The sequence below is a fragment of the Crotalus tigris genome, unplaced genomic scaffold (genome assembly GCF_016545835.1).
Source record: "Crotalus tigris isolate CLP2741 ecotype Arizona unplaced genomic scaffold, ASM1654583v1 scf7180000017605.3043972, whole genome shotgun sequence".
NCBI lineage: Eukaryota > Metazoa > Chordata > Lepidosauria > Squamata > Viperidae > Crotalus > Crotalus tigris.
This window is the reverse complement of record NW_024096508.1, coordinates 28,152-55,736: the sequence shown is the minus strand read 5'-3', so window position 1 is coordinate 55,736 and position 27,585 is coordinate 28,152. Positions and strand designations below refer to the sequence as shown.

Genomic DNA, 27,585 nt, shown 5'->3' with positions numbered 1-27,585 from the left:
CATTTCCCCCTTTTAAAAAAATCTGAACATCATGTTGATGCCCAGAGAAGACAGATGTAAATTCCTTGCAATGAAACATCTGCTTTCTTATAAAATAGTGAACGAATAGCCTGTCATTTTGCAGTGTTGCTTATTGTGAAAAGGGAGAATTTTTGAATTCTGAATTCTGCCACCTTCGCTTGATTTATAAGGTTTGCCCCTTTTTCTTTGCACTTGTGCCTCTGGACTCTAATCTATTACTTTATGACAGAGATATTAATATATTTCACAGGTTCAAGAAATGACAGTTAGGTAAATAACATTTAAATTCCCAGACGGAATTTTGGCTAAAATTTATTTTAATCTTGGTTTCTTAACCTGCAGGGCAGAACTACTGATGATGTCTCTGAAGAGATCATATTTTGTGAGAGCGCACCTACATGAAATCTCAAATTAATTATCACATGTTTTTAGTTTATAAAAACTTTTTAAATTAAAGGGCTAGCAGAATGCTTCACATCTCCAGTGAGCTGTTGCTAGTCAGAGTAGACAATCTCCATAAAGTGTGATGGTGACCACTATGTTGGATAGCCTTTAAAAAGTATTGCATAAATTCACGATGGAAGATTTTACAATCCCCCCCCCCCGCTTCTGAAAGGTAACATTGAATTTTTTAAAATTAAGATCTGTCCATGAATTCTGCACAGGAACAACTGTAGGAGAAGGGCATCTCTTATCTGCTATTTGTGAGTATCTCACAAGGTATCTAGTTGGCCACCACAAAAATAAAATATTGGATTAAGATGCACCTTGGTCTGAATCAGCAAGTTATTCTAATATTAGGGATATGGAACAGTGAATTGAAGGGTTTCTTAGATTTGGCAGTGTTTTACATAACTTGATAGCCTCATAAGTACGTACACTCTATAACATCTGTATCATCTTATACTTCATTATTTATTTATTTATTTATTTATTTAAGGGTACACGTAGTTTCTGAAGATTAATAGGCAGAAGAGGCAATATTCCAATTCTGTAAAATTTCTGGAATGTCAAAACAATATATAAGCTACCATGTTGGGAAGTTAACAAGGGGCAAGGTTCTTTGTTAAACACTCAGAGTTTGCTGTCAAAGTAAATTATTTCTCTAACATTTTTGACAAAAACCTGAATATATGTGGGTGGGAGTTTTTTTTAGATTATTTTTTTTCCAAGATAAAGTGAACTTGTAGAAAAGTGGAAGTAACTCTTACATTGTCTAAAATACACAAACTATAAAATTGAAGAAAGTATAGCTATTGAAATAGTGTTCAAGGGAGCATTAGGTATCAAATTGGTTTTGTCAATGTGCCATTAGTCTTGGCCTTGTTATTATGGGAGCTAATTCTATACGTCTGGAAGACATCAGCCTGGAGAAGAAACAAAAGATATTTCTTTAGAAGTTAGCATGTGGTCAAAAACTAAGGCCAGTGAGCCATGATCAGTTTTTCTCTTCCTTTCTTGAAATGCTTGTATCTTTTTTCTCTTTCTCAAACAGAAGGAAATATTTCCTAAATTCTTAAGTACTGGAAATGCACAATTGAGCGCATATGAAGTATCTCGTTTCCAGGTACAAATAATTGCACACCACCACTTCACATCTTATAACTTTTTAAAGGGAGCAAGCCTATCTTGAAAAAAAATAGGTGTCCCACGTTCATGGTGCAGTAACAGTAGCTGACTGTGGTCTTAGCTAGCAGAACCAAAGTCAATATTTTAAAAAGTGGGACATGAACAGGCTTTCTAATGGAGCTAAATGTTCTTCTTGAATTTGAAAGGCAGAGCTTGGCAAAATATCACAAACTATTATAATTATGTTTAAGATATACTTAATTGAATGAGTTGCTGCCCTCATGCTACCAGCATAATACATAAGATAACAAATATATAATGGCATAGATATGTAATACTTCCCAAACACATAAAAATCCAAAACTAAGGTAGGATTTTTACCAACTGCCCTTTAAGTCCTCAGTTTAGTAAGGTATTAGAAGATTATTAGGAACAAGGAAATGAGAGTTTGCTACTTTATAATCTGAACAATACCAGTTTTGGTCATGAGGAATTCTGCTTGGATTGCCCTATGGTATCTTATGAATTCTAGTTTCTAATAACAGAAAACAAGCGAAGCTCCCAGAGAAAGAACAGGGAAATGCAAAATGTGCATCTGGGAAACTACTGAACATGGCCAATAGATTGGAAAAAGTCAATTTGCATTCCAATACCAAAAAAAGAGTGCATACTATTATACAATATTATTAATTTCACATGCTAATAAAATAGTGCTTAGGATCATTCATTGCAGATTTGAACCCTACACTGAAAAAGATGGCCAAGCTAGTTTTAGAAAAGACCAAGGAACATTATTGCCGATTCATGCTGGAGAAGTGAGAAAGCCAAAGAATATCAAAAAGAAGTCACTATGTGTTTCATAGAAAGTCTTTGAGGTGTTGATCACAGCAAGTTGTAATAAGTGCTAAGAAAAATGGGACTCTCAGAACATGTTATTCTCATGCGAAACTTATGTAAAGCTCAGGAAGCCACAGTACAGCCAGAATAGAGTGATATAGATTGGCTCCATGTTGACAACTAAATGCAACAAGGCTGCATATACTTTCCCCTTCTTTATTCAACTTATAAGCTAAATATATATAAAGGGAAGCTAGATAGGAAGAAGATTAATGTTGAAAACTGGAGGAAGAAACATCAATAACCAAACCCAAGCTGATAATATTGCCCTAATAGCCAAAATGCAAAGGATTTGCAAGCCCTAGTAATAAAAAGTCAAGGAGAACAGTGAAAAATGGGACTACGATAAAATACAATCAAATAGATAGACCAGTTAGCCTTACAATTGACTATGAAGATATCAAGGTGGTGGATAGTTTCTGCTTTTTAAGCTCAACCATCAAAGTAACAATCCAGAAATATGCCACGGAGTAGCACTTTGCAGAATATCCATCATAGACTTGAAAAGGTATTCAAATGCTTTGATATGTCTATATCTACAAAGATCAAAATCATGCAAGCCATAGTATTTCCAATGATTCTATATGGAAGTAAAAGTTGGACTTTGAAGAAGCAAGCTAGGAAAATATTGACACTTTTGAACTCTGATGTGAGAGAAGATGCCTGATTATATTGTGGATATCCAAGAAAAGAAATCAATGTATCATTAATCCAGCTCAAACTGTCTTACTTCAGACATATTATGTGAAGACCCAACTGTCTGAAGAAGGCTTTAATGCTGGGAAAGATGGAAGGAAAGAGAAGAAGAAAATGAGCAGAGCAAGATGGAGAGACTCAATTAAAGTAGCGATGAATACACTGTTGGAAAAGCTGAAAGACCAGTTAGGATAAGATCCTTCTGGAGAAAATCGTTGTCGCTAAGAGTTGATAATGGCCAGATGACATGTAATCATCATCATCATCATCATCTGTAGAATGCATGTTTTATGTTAATGTTGGGTAATTTTCTAGTGGCAAGAAGGTGCATAGGGGAAAGAATGACGGTGCAGAAGGATGGGTTCAAATTTCAAACTTCTACTTTTCCTCAATCTTTCTCTGCATAAAATTTTCTGCATATAATATAGAGTTTTATATTTTAAAAATATTTTCTAAGGTTAACCCTTCATTTTCCATTACATTTAAAAATGGTGGGCATCACCACACTGAGCCTTGGTTATTATTAATTATGGGTGTTCAGTCCTTGGAAATGCATTTAGGATCTAATCCTAAATGCAAATGTGGAAAAATTAAGCCTCCAATTCCTTTTCTGCATGTAAGATTTGGTAAGGGAAAAGACAAAGGAAGCTTCTTTGTGCAGTAAAACCTCGATTTAATGGATTTAACAGACTTTAAATCTGCATCTAAACATCTCTCTAAAGCAAGAGATAAAGTCCATTGTATCTGAAATAGTCAGCTAAATTCACTTACATTTATAATTACTGTCAGTTTATGTCATTCTATCAATTTATGCCCATTACTTAATATATAATTATGAAATATTATAAACTGTCATAAATTGATTCAAATAATGTACATTCGGATTTAACAAACATTCATGGACAGCCCTGCCTTGTCAAATGATTTGCTAATCACAGTTTTGCTGTAGCTGGAAAATTTCCATTCAGAAAAAAGTTCAGCAGTCTATTCTGCTGACTTCAGGAAAGTAGGACAGTATTTTAGAAAAGTGTAGCATTAGACTTCCGGTTCCGGATCGCGACGCTCACAGCTGTGCGATGAGACTGCTCTCTTCGCCAGCTGATTCTCCGCTGCCAGTAGACCCTTAATCGGGTCGAAAAGCCACCTTGGAGGGGCAGCTATCACTGAGAAGGCCCTTGTCGTCCGTGGGAAAGCGGCAGCTTCTTCCATGGACCGAGATTTGGGCCGACAGTGGAAAGAATGGCCAGTAAAATGGCCGTTCACCTTGCCGCTGTAACCAGAAGTCAGAAGAACATTTAAGCACAGGAACCACCGTGGCTGAGCCAGGTGAGATTTTTTCTCCCTCTCTTGGCTTTCTTTTTTCTTTTGTGCCTGTAAAGAGCACTTTTGAAATGATTTCCTTACTCTAAGAAAGAGGCATTTGTGAGTGTGGGAAAAAGAAGTTTAAATGGACTGAATTAATTTAAAGTGATTTTTTTTCTATTTGTATTTTTTTTTCCTTCACTTTGGGGTCTTGGAAAATTTTGTGAATATTGAATCTGCTATTGGACTTGAATTCTCCTTTTTTCTGTGTTTCCTGATCTTGTTTATGAGACTCCTGGTCTCTGGGAGAAGATTTTACATTTTACTGAGGACACCTTGTGGAAAAAGTTAAAATTGCAACTTTCTCTTTTTTCTGAGGATTAGACTGACCTTGACTTTCAGATTATCATAAAAGGAAAAATACAAAGAAAATTAACAGCTGTATTGGTGGGAGTGGACGCTGATTAAATGTTTCCTGAATACAGCCTCTACTAAATGATACAGATTGTTTCTAATTATTTTTGAAATGGAGCAACCCTTGGTTCAACTTGACTATAAATTTATACTGGAAAAACTTTATCAAGCTACTGATGAAATACGTTTGCAAATAAAAGAATTTACTATGGAAATAAAAAACAGAAATTCTGCTTTGAATTTACAAATTGACCCCCAGACTTTATCTGAGCACTCTATGGACCAAGAAACAACAGAAGCGGGATTAACTAAAGGTAAAGAAGATTCCATTCTACTTCATACGCATGCTGATGAGATCTCCGAGGAACTAAAATGGACTGCAATTAAACCACTTACAAGCCTAAAACCAACAGAAATGGACAGACAAGCCCAACGAACTGAGAACTATGGTAGCTTGGATAAACAACTATTAGCTACAAAGTTGGACATAATTGAGCCGGCCATTCAACAGTTTCAAACGTGGAGATTTGACTTTTCAAAACAACAAGGGATTACTTACAATGGAGATAGGTCTCTAAAACAGAAAAGAGGATGTCTGTTTGATTCAAAGGATACTACAAGACATAAAAAGTGACTTGTTTATTGATATAGTGGCATTGTTATGGAAACCTGTTTGGCATAAAAGGAAAGTTAGAATAAGATTTAAGAGTGTGACTTAAGGTTTTATGTAATGGGTTTAAGAGGCTTACTAGATATGGATTGATTTGTAGCTTAAGACAATTAAATAAGATGTTAGATTGAATAAAAATTAATTAAAGGTCTGAACTTAATAATAAGGTGTTTGTCTATGTATTAATATGTTTTGGATATAGTAACTTTGGGAGGAGGTTAAAGAAATGTGATACAGATACTGAGGGATTGATTGTTAGATTATAAAGTATAATAGAAATAGAAAGGTATTTTTTCTCTTTTTTTGTTTGTTTTGTCTTTGTTTTTTCTTCTTTGTTCTTTTTCTTTTCTGATTTGAACTAATATTTTGTTTTTATATTAGAATTCATAGTCACTTTGTAATGGAAGAAGAATAAGGAAAAAGAAGAAATGATATTAATAAAATGTTTATTGAATATGTTAAGGAAAAAGGTAATGGGGAGACTCCCGAAGTGTTAACTATGTACTTAGATTAGAAATATGGAATATAGTAATTGAAATAGTTAAGCTTCACACAGGATTTGGATTTGTGGATCTATTTAGATGAAAGGTTATTGAGGATTATTATGATTGATTTAGTTGTATTGAAATATATCAATTTGAATATAATATGTTATTAGAGGGAAAAGAGAGGGGTTTTTAAATGATTTAATCTGAACTTTATGAGTATGACTTTGTTTTGTGGACAATTGATTGCCCTGCCACCACGTTGTTTCTTAAACACTTGTTTGTAAAATGAAAAAAACAATAAAACTTGTTTAAAAGAAAAAAAAAAGAAACGTGTAGCAGTATTTCAAAACTGATATTGGGAGTCCCCTTCCTTGTTATTCAAACCAAAAACAACTAAGCAGATAAATACATTGATAGCAAAATTAAATGTCTGAAAGACAACCTGAAAAATCAATACTGTCACTTGGCAAAATTAAACTCAAGTTAAAATGTTAATTATTGTTATTAACTATCATGTCAACTCAATTTTTTTTTCAGGTTCAAATTGGGTTGATGAATTTTGGATAAATGATACTGTGTGTCTCCTGACAAAGTGGAATAAAAGTTCTGTAGTAACTTTAAAGCTTTCCTTCCTGCCATAAGCCTCCCACTACTGAGGAACCATAAGAAAATGCAAGAATCAATGAACTGTTTTTAAGTTTTGAATGCATAAACAATGTACCTCTTCAAGAAGCACAGATGAACGGTCATAGGAAATGCAAAGTAAAAGCCAAAGTACAAGGCAAATTATTATTACTTTTTGGTTTTACCAGCGAGCCATCAATATCCCACTTTCAGCAAACTAGATTCAACATTGTTTTGTTCATCAAGTGTCTTTGCAGTGTGAGATGTCTGAGTTTCTATTGGCTTGTGTCCTCCAGCCAGATGCCTTGAAAAAAGTTTATTGGAACAATATTGCCCTTCAATAAGTTCCATTTTAACATTAAATACTGGAGTCCTTGGCACAATACTGGCTGCAGTTGGGAATGATACGGAACAATGCTCATCCTTTGAGACACACCTTCTCTTGGAAGATATGCATTTATTCTTGTTTGTATTTTGTTTCTCGTACTTTAAAAAAAAATCAAGTTTTAAGTGTCATTACTTTTGCATGTGGCTTTGTAAGGCAGAAAAATCTACTGAATACAGTAATATGAAAGACACATCCAGTTTCCAGAAATCACCTCTTGTTTTGTCAGTTTTAAAAAAATCTGATTGATCAAAGACTCCTGTCTTGTATGAAATGTTATATATCCTTTAAAAAAAGAAAGAAAAAAGTATATTTTTCTTCTCAAGTCCTTTTCCACTAAGTACTGTCTATAATTATAGTTGTGGTAGAAATTTGTAGTCCAAATGGTGACCTGCGGATTTGCTAAATTATGAAAAATCTTATCTAATAGCTTTCAATTTTAGTAGTTAATATCAGAGCTCTGAGGAGCCAATGAGGGCAAGCATTATTAATGCATGAGTTAGGGCAACCATTGTATGAAGCACTGGGTGATCTGAAGAATTTTCCACCATCATACTTGTACCTGCAAAAAAAAAAAGTAGTTGTGCAGATTTATTTAAAAAACAACAACAACCCCCTTTTCTTACAAACAGGAGATTTAGCAAATGTGTTATCGAATTCATATTTTACATTTTCTGGTAAATGTTTTAAATTCATAAACTAGTACCATAATATTTATCTCAAATTTTAGCTGAAAACTGCAACCCCATAATTCTTCTCCATCTTAAATTTGAATCTAAAGAGATTTAGATTACCATTATTTAGTTCCAAGGAACAAGAAATTCTAAATTCTTGATACATAACCAGATGTTCCTGAGATGGTTTCTCTAATTTCCCTGAATGTATAATAACTTCATCACTTTTTCTACCAACCATGATACTCTTGAGATTCAGTCATGTATAGTAAATTGGATGATGTTCAGAAATGAAAGTGTGGAAATTGTGCTATTATTTATTCTAATATAGAAGGGGAAAAACTGGGATTGGTCACCCCTGAAATATTAATATTACACTAGGAAGAAAATTAAGGAAAATAGAATCAAGAAGAGGAAAATGAATACGCTTTCCCTGGAAGACAACAACTTGACTTTTTAGAAATCTGGTGAAATGCTGATTCTACTGGAAAAACAAAATATAGCAAACAGTTTAAGATTTTTTTCCCTGAAAACAATATGCAAATGTTGTAAATAAATGAATAAAATACAAACTAACAAGGAAAGGGAAGGAAAGGTAGACGCACCACTGTTTCTCAGAATGTGTACATCAGCTGGATCACCATCTCCACCTGGGCCTGTTGTCCTAATTTGCACTAGCGCATGAGTTGAATCTTCTCGGATTGGGATCTCAATCCAGTTATTGTTGGCTATGTATAGAACAGGAGCGGAGTGTGCATCAGCATGATATAGCATCTGTGGAGGAAAGCACTTTGAGTTTACTGTTAGTCTCTTCCATGTTTTAATTTCTTCCTCCTTCTTGTTTAGCAATGTACCTAGAAAATTCTTCAACAACCTGAAATATGTCCATTTTGATTCTATGCATATTTATCAGGACTTACAATATATAAACCTAGGTCTATAGAAAGTAGCCTATAGGTTGAAAACACATTCTAAGAAACTGCAAAGTTGCCAGAAATTCAGAACCAAGAATTGGTTATAGGACCTGATTTTCAGTGATTAATGCAGCAATCCCACAATTCCCTGAACTATTTGTAATGATACCATGCTGCATTGATTTGTTATACTGCTCTTTAAAAATTAAAAATCATTTGCTCATGGGGAAAATGCTACAGATTATAAATACCTTGTAGCCAGTGACAACAGATTCATCTTTGTTGGCAATCACAGGATCCCACTTAATGCTTACACTGGAGCTGGAAAATGTCCATGTAATGTTGCCAGGCAGCATTTTTGGTGCTAGAAAATGTAAAAAGTAGATATTTAAAGAGAGTGAACAGAAGACAAACTGTAGCTTGTGTCCTGCAGCCAACCATTTCATCTCTCTAAAGACTATTAATGTTTTATTTTAGTGACTCACAGATGCACCAAGTTTCTTTTCCTGGATCATTTGGAAAATGGAAGAATTTAAACATCTCCATTGTATTGATCTTTATTCCTAGATACTTTACAAATGATATATTTTTTTAAGAAAAGGTTTTACGTGTGAGTATAAATTGTGATTTTCCAAGACTGAAAACAGCCACTGCCATACCAGATCTCTACCTGTCCTTTTCCTTTGGAAATCAAAAAGGCTAAATCCTAGTTTGTGAACTGCAGAAAGATGGTTGGCAAACTGCAGTGGGCTTGGGCCTGTCATACATTCTGTTTTACCCATCTTTTCTCAGAAGGGAAAGTGTCATAATTCCTATGGAGCTGATAAACAATGGTTAGATAAATGGTGATTTTGATATTTCTGCCTGGCATGGATTACCCTCTTTTTGAGTAGACTCATCTTCTTGCTGATATCCTTGCCATATGTCTCTGGTTCCAAATATTTTCTTGTTTTATATTCAAGGGAAGAATCCTGATATAATTGCCTGATTTAAGAAACACTCAAAAGTAACCCCACCAACATGAAACAGCAGAGAAATAATATATATTAAAAATAGATCTCCACTGCAAAATAATAGGTCTAGAAAATAATACCCATGCATATTACATACAGCTGAAATACGTGAAAAACAGAGGAGTAATTGCTATTTGATCAAATGTTCACTTACGTGGCTTTTTTGTCGAGAAACTGGTGGGGGAGCTTGCTGGCCCAGTCCCTGCCCCATTGTATGCTCTGACTGACACATGGTAATTTGTGTTGGGATGGAGGTCAGTCACATGTGCCAAGTTGACAAGACCTGCTGTTCTTACTCTGTCAGCGGCTTCTTCTTTGTCACCATGTTTCCAGTATCGGATCTGAAGACAATAATATACAGGGTCAGTTGGTCCTAAGTGACAGCCCTGGCTTCTTAGACACTGAATAATTTCTATTGACTTAGCATTACATGAATATAACTGAATAGCCCAAGTTATCATTCGATAAGAAAAGACTGTCATTTTATAAGACAATTCATATTTGTCGATTCAGTGAAGTGGCTTCATCAGGAGTTAAGACTTCAAAGCAACTGATCTGTTTCTTATTCTGCCTTGTTTTGCCTTGTTCCAGTTTCGGTCCTATCTCTTACCTCATAACCCAAGAGGACTCCATTCATATCATGATGTTCCACAGAATTCCAAGAAACGTCCATTTCTGTAGCCATTACTGCCTTGATTGTAACATTAGAGGGAGCCACTCTTGGTTCTGTCAAAGTAAAACAATTTAGTAGGCAAAATTCCTTTACATGTAAAGGCAAATCTTATCCAGTTTTAAAGATCAAGATCAGAAGCCAGACTCTTGATCAAAATGTAAAAGACCAAGCAGCAGACATCTTATCAAATATGCTAGATTAATTTTGTTAAAGTGCTTTGAGGAGAAACCGAAGAAAATTAAACTGATTCTAACCCAGAATGTGTAGAACAAATTATTGCTGGCTATATATTATTACTTAGAATTTTACCTTTATAACTATTAGAGGAAATCTATATACTTTTCCAGACTCTATGGCCATCATTAACTCATGATATGTAGGAAACTGCCAGATAACAGTATATCTGGAAATCAAGAACTTCTGCTACAGAACTTTTAAAATCTTTTTAATCCCAGCCTACCTTCTTCTGCAGAATGCACAATAGTTACTAGGCTCTCTGGCCCTTCTCCCTTCCTGTTGAAGGCCTTGATCTTCACTTCAAATGGTGTATAAGGAGAAATGCTTTCATTGCGATAAACATAATGTAGTGACTCTGCATGGGGCACATTTGCAATCTTCCAGGACTGGGTACCTTCTTTCCGGAAATAGAGCCTATATCCAAAGTCATCTCCATTTTGGTACTCTCGTTGCATCGGCTGAGATGAAGGTTGTGATATAGGGTGGGCAGCAAACAACCAGTGAATAAAACAGAAATACTGAACAACACTTACAATATATAGTTTAAGATTTTATGATGCTAATATATTACAGGTTAATATATGCAACAATAACATGAAACATCCAAATGAGTAAAAAAAAAAAAAAAACCCTCAAAAACCCCCATAGCAGGTAAAAATCTGAAACCAGTAACAGTATATATGCTTCACACATATATAGCATATACAGTACATATTATTCCCCTGATCACTATATTAATCCACTACTACAATATTCTCAACAGATAGTTCCCAATCCAGATAAATGTCACTGTGCTATTTTCTGAGATACTCTGTTCCACTGTTGAATTGCTCTCTATACTGGGAATTGTTGTTGGGTGGAGGTTTTTTTTTTGTTTCTTGTTTTTATATCCAACCGTTCTACTTTCTTGTAATTTAAATCCATTTTTTTCTTGTCCAATCTTCTGGGACAGCTCTGAAAACTTTTGCTCTGACCTTTTATGACACTTTTCAGATTGTTGAAGACTGCTATCATGTGTCCCTACAGTCTTCCCTTTTCCTGATTAAGTATATGATGTTCAAAATTGGCCCCATATTTTTAGCATGATCCCACCAATGCCAATCAGGGAGAAATTATTTTATTTATTTATATTTCATGTTTCTAGATCTCCCACTTCCCATAGGAATTATTCTCTAGATATAGTCCTGACACTGACACTATACTGTAGCTCCTTCACATTGTTGGCTCACATTCAATTTGAAATCCACCAATCCACCAGCATATTCTCCTATTCAGTATGATCTGCTACATCCTACATTTTAACCCAATTTAATGCACCCATGTATTTTAATCCAATTCCTATAAAATTTTACAGGTGGGTGAAAGCCTATTCTGCACAGTAGCTTTAATATAATATTCAATATCCATTAAACAATATATGTTTGCATTTTTATAAAGTTATTCATGCAAAATTTATAGAGAAAAACTTGGTACACAAAAATAATTTCTCCATGATTTCACAAGGAAATACAGGAATTGTAATACCGGGTAACATTTTTACTGCTTGGCTATTTTAATAAAACATAGGAGTCAAATCTATTTAAAGCAGTACCAACATTCATGTATTTTGAATAGCTGCTTTACTTCTATATTCCTAAAAATTCCTGTTAAATAGAAACTATATTACATTAATTATGGAAATGTATGCTTCTGTGGCCAACTTACTGTCCAATTGATAATGAGTTCCCCTGGTGCTCCTCCTCCTCCACTGAGTCCTGATGGTGCAACTGTAGGGGCTGTTGTGTTTCCAGTAAGGAAGAGAGTGTGCAAGTCGAATTAGGGGAAAAAAGCCAAATAATAGTGAAAAACCATCATAATTTAATAAAGATATAGACAGCTGCTCTGCACTGAATCAGATCACTTGTTCAAGTAGCTCAATACTGTAAATACCGATTGGTAATTGAGAGAGCATTTGAATTGTTCAGCTCTGTAGTTGAAATTTTCTATATTCAAAATATCTGCTCTATCACTGAACCTTGCCCCCCTCCTTTCACTCTACCAAGAGAAAGATAAAATGACATAAATTGACATTAGATTGACTGGTCTTTTGCTTTATGACTTATTTGACATGATTATTATTTTTGAATACTTAAAAAAGGAATTCTCAAACTATAGATTGGGAATTTCTGGGGCTCACGAGCCCCCCCCCCTTTAATGACGCCTAAGGCATGGGATTTGAGCTTGGACTTCTGAATGTTGCTAAGCCTAATGCATTAATTAGTTACGGAGTAGGGTTATATAAAGTAATGTATAATTTTAAGCTGTTGTGGAATCACAATTTGTGAACCACTGTTTTAAAGGATAACACAGTTATATCTAGATAAGGAAGCCAAAATACCATGCAATAAAAAGATTTTAACTAACATGCATTTTTCCAAAAGAGAATTTTAGTCCCCATAAAGTATGAAAACCATACAAATTATGATTAAAAAATTTTCAACACCAGCTGGCTGCTGAATCCAATGGAAGAGGAGGATAATGCATATGGGCCACTACCTTACTATGAGAATGCTATTAACATTATGCAGCTGATTCCACATTTTATTATTTCATGTTTTACATATACTCACCGGCTTCTTTGGTTCGAATTTTCATAGATGGCACACTGGGCTCTCCACTACCAAGGATGTTGCTAGCCTGGATACGGAATTCATAATCCATCCATGGTATGAGGTTGATAACTTGGGCTATTTCTGCATTGCCTTCGATATTTGTGGGATCTATAACCCAAAAGCACAAAAACAGAATAAATAGAGCCATCAGCGCTAAAGAGAGAAAAGGTTAACTCTATATTGAAACCTACTTAGTGCAGGCCACTGCCCTTAAGGCACTTACTGGTACGCATTTGCTTCCATTGTGGAAAAAGTGGAGTACGGGCCTGGATGACATACTTAGCTATGGGGCTATGGTTAGCAGAACCTTGACTCCAACTTAGCTGTATCGTGGTGTCCTTTATATCCCTCACCACCAATCCCCCAGGAGGGCCTGGAGGACCTACAAAAAAGAAACAGAAATTGCATTTAAAAGTCTGGCTCAAGAGATCCATAAGTTTGCTGGAGGAAGATCACTATCCCATCGCCTTTCCCTGCCATAATGGCAGTCCATTAAGTATTACTCTGAATTCAAATGATAATGCTCAAATTGTCCTTTAACATATAATTTTCAAAGCTGCAACAACAACAAAAAAGAGAATAGAACATGTCACTGTGTAAGAAATTTTATGAACTGGAATAGCCATAGCAACAAACCAGCAAATGAGAACTGTTTTTGATTAAGACACAATATTGGCTGTGTGAGGCATGTGATCCAGCCTAGGTCTGGGCGTGTCTTACTCTTCTCTATGTTTTTTCTGATCTCCAAGTTAAGAGTTGTTGATGCTCCCCAGAGCTGAATGAAACTGTATGTATCATGTTTATATATATTTTATAGATAAAGCTTTTCTAAACTATGCCTCCTGCTCATTTTGAATGTGTGCTTATTTTTTGGGCTTATTTTTGCGTTGGATGAACTGTAAACTAGCAGAACACAATATATGTTATACTTTGTCCAGAGTGAATAGGTGCAGATTTCATAGAGAAATGGCAAATAGCACCTATGGCTGAGGAATATGATGGATTATAGTTAGTGCATGCCTCACACTGCACAAATACAAACCAACCATCAACCATACCCGCCAAAAATTGGAATAAATCTTAAAACTAGAGCATGTAACAATGAAAACTGCAGCCATCGAAAACAAGCTAAAACAAGCTAAAAAAACCCCAAACAAACTAAAAATATGGAAATTGATAGCAACAAAGAAGCATGAAACTAAACTGGAATGGGCAATATTCTAGTCACCACTTATTTGTATCACAGTGTAATGCCTTCCAAAAAGGTCTAAACTATAATACAGAAAAAATGAATATACTGCAATTCTCTGCATACTTAGAAACAGCATTAAAATGTATGAAATAAATAAAAAAACAGGAAGATATATCATAGACGTATAAGCTATAAGCACAGAAAATATGATTTTAACATGAAAAAGCAAAGGACATAAGTTGTCACAATGCATCAATATCCTCTCAACTGAGAAAGGACATAGCACAGTCATCACAAACACAGCAATGAGTATCCAAAAAGCAAAATAAATAATTGGTAACAGGAAAAACACTCCAAAAAAGCAGCAGTCTTGTAAACTTAAACTCTATCAAATGCCCAACATTAGTACATCAGTTCCACATACATTTCATTTATCAGTTCTTCACAAATCTGAAGTAGAGCAAACTATTTCAAAACGTATGATTGTAGGTAATATTCATAGGATTTCTTTTTTAAAAAAACCTGTTCACATTGTAAGAAAGAATCTCCACATGCCTCTTATTTTATTTTTGAATGCAATGTACATTTAAATGAATATATTTACTTAAAGTGCTGTGCTTGTGTGCTCATAAGACTGAAGCCTTTACAGGGGTGTCAAACTGCTGGTCTGCAGGCCAGATGCGTCACATGGAAGCCGCGCCCACCCCACTGCCGGCAATGGCAAAACCGGCCCGATAAGTTGTGCGACGTGACATGCCTGCTTTAATACTACAGCATAATAATTTATATTAGGTTGTGTGAGTTTGCATACATGTAACAAAATATACTTCTATATCTTATAGAAATACTATAAGAGGCACTTTAAAATCACAGAAGTCATCTATCTATCAGACAAAGCAGAAGCAATTAAAAATGGAAATTGTTATTTCAAGAAAAAGGAATCAAGAAAAAAATACCTCTTACAACTAGTACAGCTGATTCAGAGGCGCTGTCCACCACTGTCTGGGCTGTGCAAGTATATCGGCCAGCATGTTTCAGTTGAGCATTCAAGACTACAAGATCTCCAATATTCTCTTTCTGTCCATGGGAGAAACAAACCATCAAGCAACAGTGTCAGAATCAAAAAGGAGTTTTGCAATGCATACTGTACATTTAAAAAGATGTTTTAAAAACAATGCATTATCTTGGAAGTAGACATAGCTCTGACAGTAAGACTTAAAACCATCATACCTTATAATCTATTTGCTAGGGGGAGGGAAATAGCATTAGGTACTCACTGTACTAGCTCGTTTATAATGGCCTTCAGACTTGCTAAAATCAATTAAAATGTCATCCAGGCACCAAGTAAAAGTGAGGTCCATTGTTGGGTCATGGGAGGCATGGCATTGGAGGGCAATATCTTCACCTAAGTTGATGTCAGCACTGGATGGTGCAAGAGTGATTTTAGTCGCATCTGCAAAAGATAAGCAAAACAATAATTCTTAATGGAAAGCCATTTGTATGCATATGAAAATAAAACACACCTTGGGAACTTGCATGGGGGCTTTCTGATATCATATTCCGCTCTTAGAGGCGAAAAGAGTTTAAAAATCCCATGGTTCCTGGTAGGTTCCATAAGACTATGGAGAGAGTAAATTAATGATGTATTCTTCTCTTCCAGAGAAGAGTTTCTATAGACAAAATGTACTACTACCCTGTCCATTATTATTGCATTTGTCCTCATAGAAATAAAGCATTTATCCTTACCACGGACTGACAGAATTCCTGTGCTGTTTGCTTTGCCCATGAAATTCTCAGCAAAGCAAGTGTATTTCCCTTCATCGGGCTTGCTAATATTTCGAATGATCAAGGTGCCCTCTGGAGTGATAATTATGCTGCAATAAAAGCAGAGACCAACAGTAAACACATGGATGTACAGTCACAAAAACCTGGGTTAAAGAACTGGAAACAAAGCATCAAGACACGGATGAGTTTTACCCTATAGAACAAGGAAGGTGTCAACAATAACATTCCATATAAAATAGAACTTCATTGAAATGAGTGGGGTCACTGACGGCTTACATCTTCTCATCAGTAAGACGCAATACTATTGTGGTTAGGATGTCATTTTTAAGAGATAAAAAGAAAGAAAAGAGGATAATTAGATGACGGCAGGGCATTCAAACGAAATCCTGTAAAATACTCTCTGCTCACTGGCTTACTTTAAAGTGATCTGGAAGAGTAAAGCCAGTATACATTTCAGTTACAGTGCTATATTAAGACTCAGGGGACTCAAGACCACCCAACCCCAACCATGAAGCTGACTTTGCACATTCTCTCTCTCTCTCTCTGTTACAAAAAGTTGTGCACACAGTTCACAATAGTTTGGAACAGCCAACCAAAAACAAACCTTCAATATTCTATTCTATTCTATTCTATTCTATTCTATTCTATTCTATTCTATTCTATTCTATTCTATTCTATTCTATTCTATTCTAATACAACATGCTGCCATCTGGATATCACTGCACATTTAAATCAATTAATGGGCTTCAAGCAAAGCCACAACAGATTATATGTCTTTGAATAATTATCCTTAACTGGAAGTAAGGTCAACAGAAGACAATTTTAAGGAAGCATGAATGGGATCAGAACTTGCATTAAAATCAGTCCCACATTTGGACTAATTAGAGCTTGCATTAACTAGAATATTTGTAAAGTTATTGACCCTAAGCTAGAAATAGAAATGGATTTCTCCTACCTGGAACTGTTTCTCAGAAGCTCAGTGCCTTTTGTCCAAAGAATTATAGCCTTTGGGGCAGCTCTGGGCTGACAATGAATAATAATTTCTCCACCTCGAGCTGCTGGTATCAATTGCCTGACAGGGTTTAGTCGAAAATCTGGAGCAAAGGCTAAAGAGAAAAAGCAATTAATGAGTTTCTACCAAAAAAAAAAAGTCACAAAAGCAATTATTTCTTGGTCATTAAAAATAATTTGTAATAAGATGGTCTAATGTACCATGCAAGAACAACCACTTTAAATTCATTGCCCCTGGTTAATTGAATAATTATAAATATTATAATAGTGTAAAAGCCAATGTGGTTAGCATGAAGATCCTGAAAAGTTGCCCAATTCTTCTCAAACTTTCACCAACACTTTTCTGCCTTTTGCAAGTATTTTCTAAACATTCTTTTCTATATAAAAATCTACAGCATCTATTAAACAATTTGATTAAATGCCTACTCTATCCAGCTTTTTAAGCAGAATGACCTGCAGTTTTCAAAACCACACCATCACAAACAAACAATAGTATATTCAATTCAGGACAACCGATTAAACATACTTAGTACTGAGGACTCTGAAAATTAACTTCCCTATCTTATTAATAGGGCAACTCTCATTTAATTCTTGGAAAGTCAGAAATTACCTTGGACATACAATTCCGCACTTGCATAGATTTTGCCATGTTTGTTCTCTCCTATACACTGGTACATCCCTGAATCTTCCACTGTTAACTTTAATATCTTTAAATTCCCACCATTCACTTCAATGCGATTCTGTTTAAACAAGGGAATGTCAAAGATAACATTATTATGAAAAATAATGTTATTAAACTAGAAGAAAAAATAGAAAAATTGTAAGAAAAAAAAAGAAAAAAGAAAAAATAATAATAACGCCTACTCTCCAAAAAAAACAACTTCCCATTCTCATCATGGCAAATAATTTCATAATCTCTTTACCTTCTTTTATGTAACAAATATAAAACAGTTAATCCCATAATCCATCTGTTAATAATAAGCAAATCAAATAAGTAATGTCATTCTTCAATCCAGTTATCAGCAAAAGATCCAAACAAATCTCTAACATTTTAACATTAATGAACCTATATAAACTCAACATTCCATATCTCGACTTAAGTACAAAAAAATCCTATATAAATGTTGTCAATATATTAATGTAAATGGACTAAACATACAGTCCACTTTAATGTGACAAAGAGAGACTCTTTTTTTCCTTTACAAAAGACAAACTGGAAAACAGCATTCTCAATAACAACTTATTTCATTCAAATATACACTTCATGTCTCCATTCTAACCCATTAGTAAAGTCACATTTCCGAAATATAAATTAATTCCACTATCCTAATATAAACCAGAGACTAAAATTTAACATAACAAAGAGAAATAATTCCTCCTTTAGATAACAAGTTTTCCAAAGTAATGAGTTGAATTTGAAATTCCTTACTTCAGAGTAAGGAATAAAAATACACAGTTAAATGCAAAGCCATCTTAAATACTCTGAAGTTATAATTAAACAAAGTAACTATAGAAGACTTTTGCATCATATTAAATGTTTGCAACACTGAAGAGGAAAGCTGAAATAAAATTCTAAGCACAATCACAGTCATGTGATTTTCCACTTAGCAACCAAGTTGTTGGTCCTCACTAAATGAAAACCACTTGTACAAATAAAAAAGCATAATCCTGGGTTATGTTGGAGGGATACCCAGATATATGTTAAATAGTCTTCATAAAATTACATGTTACATAGTCTTCAGGATGTTGACACAAGGGTCAATGGTACAGGTAGAACTTATTCATTCGTCATATGTACCTGGGAAGTTAATGGTTGCCCATTCCGTAGCCACCTTAATGTAGGCCTTGGTTTGCCAGCTGCAGCACAGCTCCAATGGAGATTTGATCCAATGTCAGCTTCTTTGTCTGTGATGACTTTTAGCCATTCTGGCTGAGCTAAAAAAAAAAAAAAAAAAGAGTAAAAAAGGAGCATTTCAAACAGTGCAAGATGATGATCATAATGATGATAATCTAGTGATGATTTGCTACAACTTCATTGTTGTACCTTTCATTTCTAAAAATCCAAATGATAGCACCTGTGCATAAACATGTGTCTCTTTACTAAGAAAGGATAGGTTTCTTCTCCAGATGATTCACTTACCAAGCAAATAGCTTAGGTGTTATTACAACAATAAAATGGCCATTTTTGTCAATGCAGTAAAATGAAAAAAAAACAAAAAACACCTTCACCAATGTGAAAATCAGATGTAGATTATTTGCTCAGATTACCGTATATTCCGGCGTATAAGATGACTGGGTGTATAAGACGACCCCCAACTTTTGAGAAAATTTTCAGGCTTTAGAAAGTCATCTTATACGCCAGAAAATACAGTACAATATTGAATTTCTGTTTATAGATGAGCACAATAGGAGCTCCTTTGCTGCTAGAAAGCTTTGTCCTGTTAGTGCTTATTTCTGTAAAAAAATAGGGCTGGCCACTAGGGGGCAGATTGGTTTTAAATTCAGAGAACAGCTACCTGTATATTCCTGTGTATAAGACGACATGTGACTTTTGAGAAGATTTTCAGGCTTTAGAAAGTCGTCTTATACACCGGAAAATACGGTATGTTCACATGCATACTGCCATTCCATTAAATAAAGTCGATCTGAAACAAGCCAGAAAATGATTTTCTCTATTTCATAATGCAGTTTTTGTTAAAGCTAAACAAATATAGAACTTACGAATGTTTTAATAAATAAATATAAGGGAATTCCAAAAAGTTCCAAAAGCATAATAAACTAAAAGTTGTGACTTTACCTTGGATAATGAGGCGGCCCTTAAAAGTATCTTTTCCTTGGCCATTCTCAGCTTCACACTCGTAAGTGCCTTCATCATCAAAGCTCGCCTCTTTAAACTGAAGCACAGGTTCAAATGAGATCCATCTGGAGGACTGGCTACCATCCACCTTTCGCCATTTTATTTGAGGGACAGGGCTATATTGTAAAAGAAACATCTGTCACAAAGGGTACTTAAAGAGGGTCCCATTCCGCTCAAGCTTCAGGGGCAATGCAACATGTTGCACACTGATACATTTTCCTTTCCTTATTATGTGTAGCATTTTGTCCATTACTTTTACACAGGGCTATCCTATGTGTGTCATAGGATGCAATAACTGTATAGAGGGAAATCACATGATGCCAGGAAAATACAAAGCTGCTTTAAGGAATTGCTAAAGGTACTATGTGAGTGTCTCTGCACTCTCTGAAGTATATTTTTTCCCTTGATTGTAAACCACTGTGTGACTTACTTTTAACCTTCTCAACTTTATTTCTTCTCTTATCAATATACAAAAATATACAGGAGACTGGCTGGCAAATTGTCACATCACATTCCCCCTTTTGTTTGTGTGGATTTTGTACTTGCTTCAAAACACCCTTATCACATCACCCAGTCCAGGGCAAATGAGTAGCATTAATAGAATAAAACAAACATTTGTGAGCTCTAACTCAATCCAGTTGACATTTATCGTTTTAGTAGTTAAATGATCAAAATAGTGAGTAAATAATAATCAAATTATTAAAACCTTAGTTCGTTCACTTAATAGGCAAACAGAGTACAAAACTCTGCATAAATCAGCCACTCTATAACAAAAAGAGAATGGGCTCAATTAAATGTGCTGTAGTTTAGAAGGGTTAATAGTTTCAGCTCTCCATACTTTTCCTATGATAGTTCCTTAAAAGTGATAGGCCACACTTCCCTTCTCTTCTATAAACTTGATTCTTTTAAGTAGGTACCATAGCATGTAACCAGTGACAATGAGAACTGGCAATGTTTATGTTGTCAACAATATAGAATTAAATGCATTGATACAGCTACTCACTTCCCAAAGGCAAAACACTCCAAAGTCACCACTTGCCCAGTCAAAGCGTAGGTATCAGAAGGAAACTTGGCTTTAATGATTGGGGCATGAGGTCTGGAATCTGAGGAGAAAAAGAGAAGTGACTGCAAAGATGTTAGTCATGAAAAATAAGTCATTATAAAGCAGAGATCAATAGTAATGCATCTTCAACTTAAAATTCAAGGAGGTACAATAATTGCAGAACTTTACTTCAATGGCTGTTGCAGAAGACTCAATATGTTACTGGAGCTACCATATGGTCTACCCCCCCCTCCTCTGGTTTGAAAAAAATTAAAATCTCAACATTTTTCAACCCAAAAGTCTTGATTCAGCTGTGCTAACAAGTTGCTCAGAATATAGCAAACTACTTTCAGCAGAACTAAACCCTGGCATTCTAGTTCAACATTATCTACCCTGTGTAAGCACCAACTCTCTAAAATTTCTAAAGCAAGCTTTTTCCAGCCATATTGGAAGGTACCAAGGATTGAATTGGGCTTTTGGTGTGCCCAGCAGATAAGTTGCAGTCCTTTCCTAATCTCAGCTCTACTTCTATCTTCAGTAAAAAAAAAAGTAAAAAGACAATTGTAAGTTAAGGGACTTTCGTAAAATTTAAACTACTTCAATGTTAAGAGACATATGCTGAAGAAGTGAAGAACCTAAACTAAGCTGACAGACACTTAGTTTCAGGTTTCTGTAAAACAATAACTTTTACTTGATGACTTTAAAGTAGACTCTATATCTTAACTTCTGTTATAAAAATGCTTCCAGCAACAATGAGATTAATAATAATAATAATAATAATAATAATAATAATAATAATATAAAAGCAAATCAATTCTACACTCTAAAAATTGATGGCATGGTGTGCTAAGCAGAATATTTGCTTTCATTTCTCTGCTTTGGTTTCTATTAAATTATAAGACAAGGAATCAGACTTGCAGAATTGTTATGAAGATAATTTGATCTAAAAATATAAAATATTGTCTAGTGTTAATTGGAGAAGTTGTGTAATAGACTACAGTGAAGCAGCAGTTTCCCAGGATGTAAGGAGCAGATTCCAAGGAGAGAGGCAAGACAAGAAGCAAAAATAACTTGGAGCTAAATAGGAGCAAAGGAAGAGAGTTAGGATAACCATTCCCTAGAATCTCCCAGGGTGTATCTAGTAGGATAAGAGTAGAAAAGGTTTAGTCTATCAAGAATCTGTCTATTGAGCATAAGCAAATAAAGGACTGAAATATCTCATTTTTGGACTGAGCCCAACAGGTGGCAACTGACAGGTATCCAGCTAAATGGCAGTGACTTGACTGATCTCAGAAAGATAAGCAGAATTGGATCTTGTCAGCATTTGGATAGAAGACCAACAAAAATGCCAGACCTGCAAAAACATTCCAGAAGAAAATGACAAACCACTTCCATTCTGCTGCCAAGTAAACTACACCAATATTTTTATGTGAACAAGAGTCAAGTTTCATTCAAAGAAGATATTAATTTGAATGATGGGTATTCTCCTTTATATTTGAATGTGCTAGGTTATGTGATGTCCAGTTCAGTCTTGGGTATCTCCAGGATCTGATATTTGGAAGAGGCAATTCCATTCACCATAAACATTACTGAGCTAGAGAGACAAGTAGTGATCTGACTTAGTAAAAGATCCTTTTCAATGTTCCTAACCTCATCAAAGAATAATGGACTTCTGGTTCCGGATCGTGGCATCTCTAGTCGCACGAGGAGACTTGTCTTCTCGTCGGCTAGTTTTCCCTCCGCCGGTAGACCCTTATGCAGGTCCAAAGTCACTTTGGAGGATGCGACTTCTGTCGACGAGGCTTCGCTCGGCTGCGGAGGAGCAGTGGCTCCTCCAGCTGTCCGAGCCATCTCTGAGGGCCGACGGAGGAGGAAGATCGGCTAGTAAAATGGCCGATCACCCAGCTGCTTCAAACCGCAAGTCAAACAACATCTAAGCATTGAGAACCACCGTGGTGAATCCAGGTGAGACTTTTTTTTGGCTCCTCTCTTTACTTTATTTTGCTTCTTTTTTGCCTGTATGAGTTTTGTTGGAACTATTTCCCTGTCTTGAAAAAGCAGCTTCTATATGTTTGGGAAGAAAGGCGTTGAACAAAGGAATAGAATAAAATTTTAGAGACTATAACTTATTTTCATCTGTTTAGGGGTACAGAAAAAACTTTTTTAAGAGCTGTACTATTACTTTATGCTTGAAGATTATTTCTTTTTTCACATCATATTTCAAAAGATAGAAAAAAAGGGCGAAAAATGGTGTCTGGAAAAGATTTTTTTAAATCTATTGAGGACATCTACTAGTGAAAACCTGATATTGCAATCTCTGGCTATTCTTTGGAGGAACAGACCTGACCTTCAATTTTTTTCAAGAGAAAAGTTAAACTGATGTAGCAGTGGGAATTGTGGGGGTGGATACTGCTCAACTTTTATTAAATACAGCCTCCACAAAAAAAAAAAAGGAAAAAAGAGACTCTCTTCAATTACTATCAATATGGAGAAAGCTCAGTTACAATTAAACTGCAAACTTATATTGGAAAAGATTTATAAGGCTACTGCAGAAATATGTGCTACAATAAAAGAGTTTACTACAGAATTAAGAACCAGAAGTTCCACTTCAAATCTTCAAACTGATCTCCAGACTATATCTGAGCATTCTACAAATCAAAACTTACTAGAAGAGGAAACAACTGAGATAAAAGAGACTTTACCTTATAAACATGTCATTTATATTTTTGAGGACCAGAAGAACCAAAGATTAAGACTTGAAACTTTAAAACAACGAAGCTTTAAGGATGAGAGAAACAGAGGCCTGATACAGAGGATGGGATTCCTATCGCTTCAAAGGGCACTACAAGCAATAAAGAGAAATTTATCGGTTGAAAGGGAAGCTTTGTTATGAAAACCTGCCTGGCATAGAAAGGCCAGAACAAGACTGAAAATAGAAATTTAAAATGATGTGTAATGGATTAAAAGGCACGTTGATTTATGGACTGTTTTAAGGACTAAGATTCAGATTTAGAAATAAGGGGAAAAAATAAGGGGGTGATTATTAGAACAGATATCTTAAAATAGATTAAGAATGTAATTGGTGGAATAATAGGCTTATTTTGATGAAAATTATTATGTATTGGAATGGGGAAAATGGTGGTTTTTAAATTCTGGATTGTTTTAATAATCAATTGAGTGTTTTAAATTAGTGGATGATGTTTTTGTAAGATAATATAGATGTGGTAAGGCATAATAATCAATTGGATGAAATTTGAAATTTGCTTAACGAACTGAAATGATTTAAAGCTTAATATTATTTTGTCACTTTAATTATATAATGGATTAAAGGTAGTCTAGAAGATTAAGAATGTATTTTTTAGAATGATAGGTTTATTTGCATGAAAGTTATTATGTAATGGAATGAAGAAAATTGAAGAGATGTTTTAGATCGGATTGAATTAATTAATTGAGTTAATTTAACAAGATGACGTGTTTGTTTGATGACATGGATATTAGTAGTTATGATAATTAATGAAGTCTGTCTAATGGATTGAAATGATTTAAGGTCTGACATTATTCTGTCATCTTAAAGAGACTGATTAATTGATGGATTAGATATGTATATGATAGATCAATATTTTATTTTAAATAGGGGATATTAGTGGAAGAAGAAATAAATAAGATGTATGTTAAAATTAAGGAACTAGAACATATTTGGAAGGGATACCTGAATTGATAATGTTTTTATTTAAAGTTAGTTTGATTACGGTATTTTAAATTCATAAAGCTTTAAAACAGGTTCAGGTTGAATAAATTTAAGCTAGAATTGGATTATTTTAAATATACTATGCTATTTAAGGGAAAAAGAGAGGGAATATTTGATGTATTGATTGTACTATGTATATATGTTTTGTTTTTGGATGTTTGATTACCCCACCACCACGGTGTGTCCTGAGTACTTTGTTTTCAGAATTAAAAAAACCCAATAAAATTTGTTAAAAAAAAAAAGAATAATGGCCTCGGTTAAAGGTGTTTTTTTAAAACAAAGGTCAAAACTAGAAGTGATACATATTTTATTCTTTTGTCTATAGTATTCACCTGTAAAGTGTGAAGTAGAGGAAATCATGGAATCAGACTTATTGGTAAGAGAAGTGAAGCCAGAAGGATATCGTCTGATTAGAATAGGTTCAAGGGAGTGCAATAAAAAAATACAGTGATATAAAGTCAGGATAAAAGAATTTGAGTTGTTGAATCTGAAGGAAAAAACACTGAGAAAAAACATGGTGTCAGTGTTCAGATACATAAAAAGACGTCATAGAGAACATGGTGAGGAACAGTTTTCTATTGCCACAGAAGCTAGGAGCAGAAACAATGGATATAATTTCTGTTTAAATATAAAGAAAATCATCCTGATGGTAAGATCTGTAGAATAGTGGAACAGTCTATCAATGACAGTTGTAATTCTTGTTCTCTAGAGGTGTTTAAGAACCTGAAGAACCATCTCTCTTGGCTGGACTAGATGATCCTTATGATCACTTCAAACTCCACAATTCTGTTTCTATGATTCTTTCAAATATAAGCACTGAATCAAACTATCAAATAATAGAGTGATATAATGCACAAATGAGCAAAGTTTTCCCCCTTATCCATAGGCTTCATTTAATGATCTTTTCCTGTCAGTCACAGAAATAACATCCTCCCCTAGCCTCACTGTGAATGATGCAAAGAGACAAAAACAAACACAAACACCACTCAGCAAACATTTTAATCAAGCACATTGATTAGCAAATTATATGGGACATATTTTCCACAATAAAGATAACTTTAGAGATACACACGGAGAAAACCCACCTTGCAAACCCCTGAAAATGATTGGCTTAGTGGATACCCATTATAGACAGAGAGACACACAGATAGGAGTCTTTAAATGCTGACCTTCTCTTACAAGAACGAGTTGAGAAGACGTGCTAAAAACATTCCTTTTAACAGAGCCAATATGGCCCGTAGCAAAACAGGAGTAGCTGCCAACATCAGAAGCCTCAGTCTTAGCAATGTAAAGGTTTCCGGTTGTCTGAGAGATGAAGTGCCTGCCATCTGCTGGAATGAAGTTTGGGAAATCATTCACTAACCAGCGATATTCAAGTCCTGTATATACAGAAAGAGAGAGAGAGAAAGAAAAACAGAGGGGAAGGGGGAGAATGGTTTTTTTATATCATATGATAGTTACAATGAAAGCTTGACCTCAGCCAGTTATTTTCTAGACAAACCTATTACTAAATCCAGTTGCTATGAATTCATTCTGCACTCCATCCATCCATCCATCCATCCATCCACCCACCCACCCACCTACCTACCTACCTCAATGCCTGGTATATATCAGTGATATATATTGATGTCTTATGCCAAATGAAATGAGAATATTTGTCCTTTTAGAGAGGATGCGTAACTGTCCCACAATATTCTTTAAAAAGAGCTGAATCCAGTATCTTAAATTAGAAACCCCTTTATTTCTGGATGGAAACATTTAGCACAATCCCTTTTCATGAAATGCAATACAGTATCCTATTATTCAAATTCTGCAGGATAGTCAGAAAAATATGCACACATAGATTTGTACCACTAAACAGTGATAAATGCCATTTCTATCTATATCAAAATTCTCAGTTTTGACATGGGGAATTTGCAGCAGCAATTAGCATCCAATTCCTGATTTCAGGGAAGAATTTCAGACTTCACTGAAGACCTGGAAACTATAGAGATGAGGTCTGTAATAATTTGAAAATTTCATACTTTTCAGAGCCTTTCTCACTGTAATTATCTGCACTTAACAGAAAGTGTAGCAACTTCTATTAATATTTGGCAACACTCTACATTGCTAATTAGTTCCAAATGATTCTGAAACAATTCTAAAGAATAAGTATTAAATGTTGGTGGTGTATCAAAAAATAATTACAAAGTGGGTTCAATACCAAACAATTATTTCTTTTTTGGGACTTCATTGTTACTCAAGAAGGAGCAATAATAATGTCAATAAAGACAACATCAAAGAAATAACAGCAACCAAATATTAACATTCTAGCAGGCCAAATGTTATGGCCTAATGCCAATTTCTGATATATCATTCCTCAAATATGGATGTTTTGTACCCTTTCAGTGAAAGCCTCACTTCTAATGCATTGCTATTTCCTCACCTGGATAGTGTGGTGGTGGGCTGCACGTCAACATCACCCCCCAGCCCTCTGTAGCCCTCACTGGATCTCGTTCTTCTGTAGAGAATTCCTGCAGATCTAAGACATACAAACAGTCCAGTGTTCAGATGTATGCTAGGATGGCTAGCACTTTTTACACATTGGTTCTTAGGGGAAATATTGCTTGCTACAGGTAATCATGTTCCCATCCTATCAAAAGGAAATTGTGAAAATAATAGCAGGTATCTTCAGGAGCAATCTTTAGAGAGTCTGCTGTTTTTGAATTAGAGAAGTCAATGC

General features: G+C 34.9%; 1 protein-coding gene across 2 annotated transcripts in view; it reads right to left on the bottom strand.

Annotated features, from left to right (window-relative positions):
- Positions 1 to 6,277: 6,277 nt before the first annotated feature.
- The window catches only part of LOC120297553 (contactin-2-like), a 43,602-nt gene continuing 22,294 nt past the window's right edge, over positions 6,278 to 27,585 (bottom strand). For both annotated transcript variants that reach the window (XM_039320291.1, XM_039320302.1), the window contains 19 exons: positions 27,289 to 27,384; positions 26,033 to 26,242; positions 21,077 to 21,176; positions 20,014 to 20,189; positions 19,015 to 19,151; positions 17,827 to 17,956; positions 17,161 to 17,311; positions 16,167 to 16,294; positions 15,698 to 15,873; positions 15,377 to 15,497; positions 13,452 to 13,610; positions 13,187 to 13,336; positions 12,282 to 12,352; positions 10,801 to 11,035; positions 10,278 to 10,393; positions 9,822 to 10,008; positions 8,906 to 9,018; positions 8,346 to 8,514; positions 6,278 to 7,628 (listed from right to left, as the gene is read on the bottom strand). In XM_039320291.1, the coding sequence (XP_039176225.1) occupies positions 7,519 to 7,628; positions 8,346 to 8,514; positions 8,906 to 9,018; positions 9,822 to 10,008; positions 10,278 to 10,393; positions 10,801 to 11,035; positions 12,282 to 12,352; positions 13,187 to 13,336; positions 13,452 to 13,610; positions 15,377 to 15,497; positions 15,698 to 15,873; positions 16,167 to 16,294; positions 17,161 to 17,311; positions 17,827 to 17,956; positions 19,015 to 19,151; positions 20,014 to 20,189; positions 21,077 to 21,176; positions 26,033 to 26,242; positions 27,289 to 27,384 (2,735 nt within the window). In that variant the 3' untranslated portion in view covers positions 6,278 to 7,518. The remainder of the gene's footprint in view (positions 7,629 to 8,345; positions 8,515 to 8,905; positions 9,019 to 9,821; positions 10,009 to 10,277; positions 10,394 to 10,800; positions 11,036 to 12,281; positions 12,353 to 13,186; positions 13,337 to 13,451; positions 13,611 to 15,376; positions 15,498 to 15,697; positions 15,874 to 16,166; positions 16,295 to 17,160; positions 17,312 to 17,826; positions 17,957 to 19,014; positions 19,152 to 20,013; positions 20,190 to 21,076; positions 21,177 to 26,032; positions 26,243 to 27,288; positions 27,385 to 27,585) is intronic.